Source organism: Morus notabilis, unplaced genomic scaffold (assembly GCF_000414095.1).
Source record: "Morus notabilis unplaced genomic scaffold, ASM41409v2 C11355830, whole genome shotgun sequence".
Classification (NCBI taxonomy): Eukaryota; Viridiplantae; Streptophyta; class Magnoliopsida; order Rosales; family Moraceae; genus Morus; species Morus notabilis.
Window position 1 is genome coordinate 1 of NW_010385990.1, and position 986 is coordinate 986.

The 986-nt window shown below is 34.5% G+C and overlaps 1 protein-coding gene across 1 annotated transcript; it reads right to left on the reverse strand.

The window, feature by feature from the left end:
• Positions 1-71: 71 nt before the first annotated feature.
• On the reverse strand, positions 72-864 carry LOC112094996 (probable chlorophyll(ide) b reductase NYC1, chloroplastic; the record flags this gene model as incomplete). Its single annotated transcript, XM_024176686.1, has 3 exons — positions 608-864; positions 379-514; positions 72-146 (listed from the first exon to the last, which is right to left on the reverse strand). Coding segments are annotated over exons 1-3 (257 nt in total), but the record flags the coding sequence as incomplete, so codon positions are not given.
• Positions 865-986: the final 122 nt, after the last annotated feature.

Consider the following 986-nt stretch of genomic DNA (forward strand, 5'->3'; position numbering starts at 1 on the left):
ACAAACAAAAGCATGAAACTATGGACTGAAAAGGTTTAAAATAAAACATTTAACATTTGTGAGAAAACAACCTGCGAGAAGCAACAACCACGCGATCTCCAGAGAGAAGAAATTCACGAGCAAGTGCTTTGCCAAGTCCCCTAGTACTGCACAAGCCAATCAAAACAAGCAACAACATTTGGATTACCACATTAGATATCTCTAGCGACATACTTGAAATGCTTTTTCATGTGAACATTTTTGTAGAAACGAAATTTCAAGCACACTGAATTGGATAATCAAGCATAAAATCACACAAGTTTTTAGCTATCAACACTGAAAACAGGAAATAAACATTTCCATGGATGCTCATCGACAATAAATATAAAGAGACAGTACCTTCCGGTTACGACAACGTTACGCGGACCGGCACGGCAGTGTTCCTCTAAAACCATGTTAGCACCTATCATAGTCCCAATAATAATCCCTCCAAGCCAGCTATACCAGATTAAGGTATTCAACTGGTTGTCTCCGCCTTTACGAAATTCAGTCATCAATCAAAGCATCAACAGGGGATCATTCGTAAATAATTTCTAGAAATGTACTTAAAGTTGTACGTTTGCTTTACCTGACAACTGAAATCCAACTCCTAGTATAACTCCAGTACTCATCATTGTCACAATATATCTTCCAATTTGGATGGCAATCTGGTCGTTTTTTTAGGAGACGGAAGAGGTAAGTTGAATTTAAAGATAATACTATTCTCTCAATTGGAAATTCCTAATTTACAAGTAGTAAAATGTTTGTCGGCAATCAAAATCCTTATTAACAAGACTATCATAACATATCTAGATTAGGTTCCTGATATATGGTGGGGAACTGCACTAGTAAAAATAATAATAAATAAACAAAATCTAATATGCAGATTTTCCTCCAAGCTCTAAACTTTGTAACTAAAACATATGAACAAAAATAATTAAGATCAGAAATTTAAAAAAAAAAAAAAA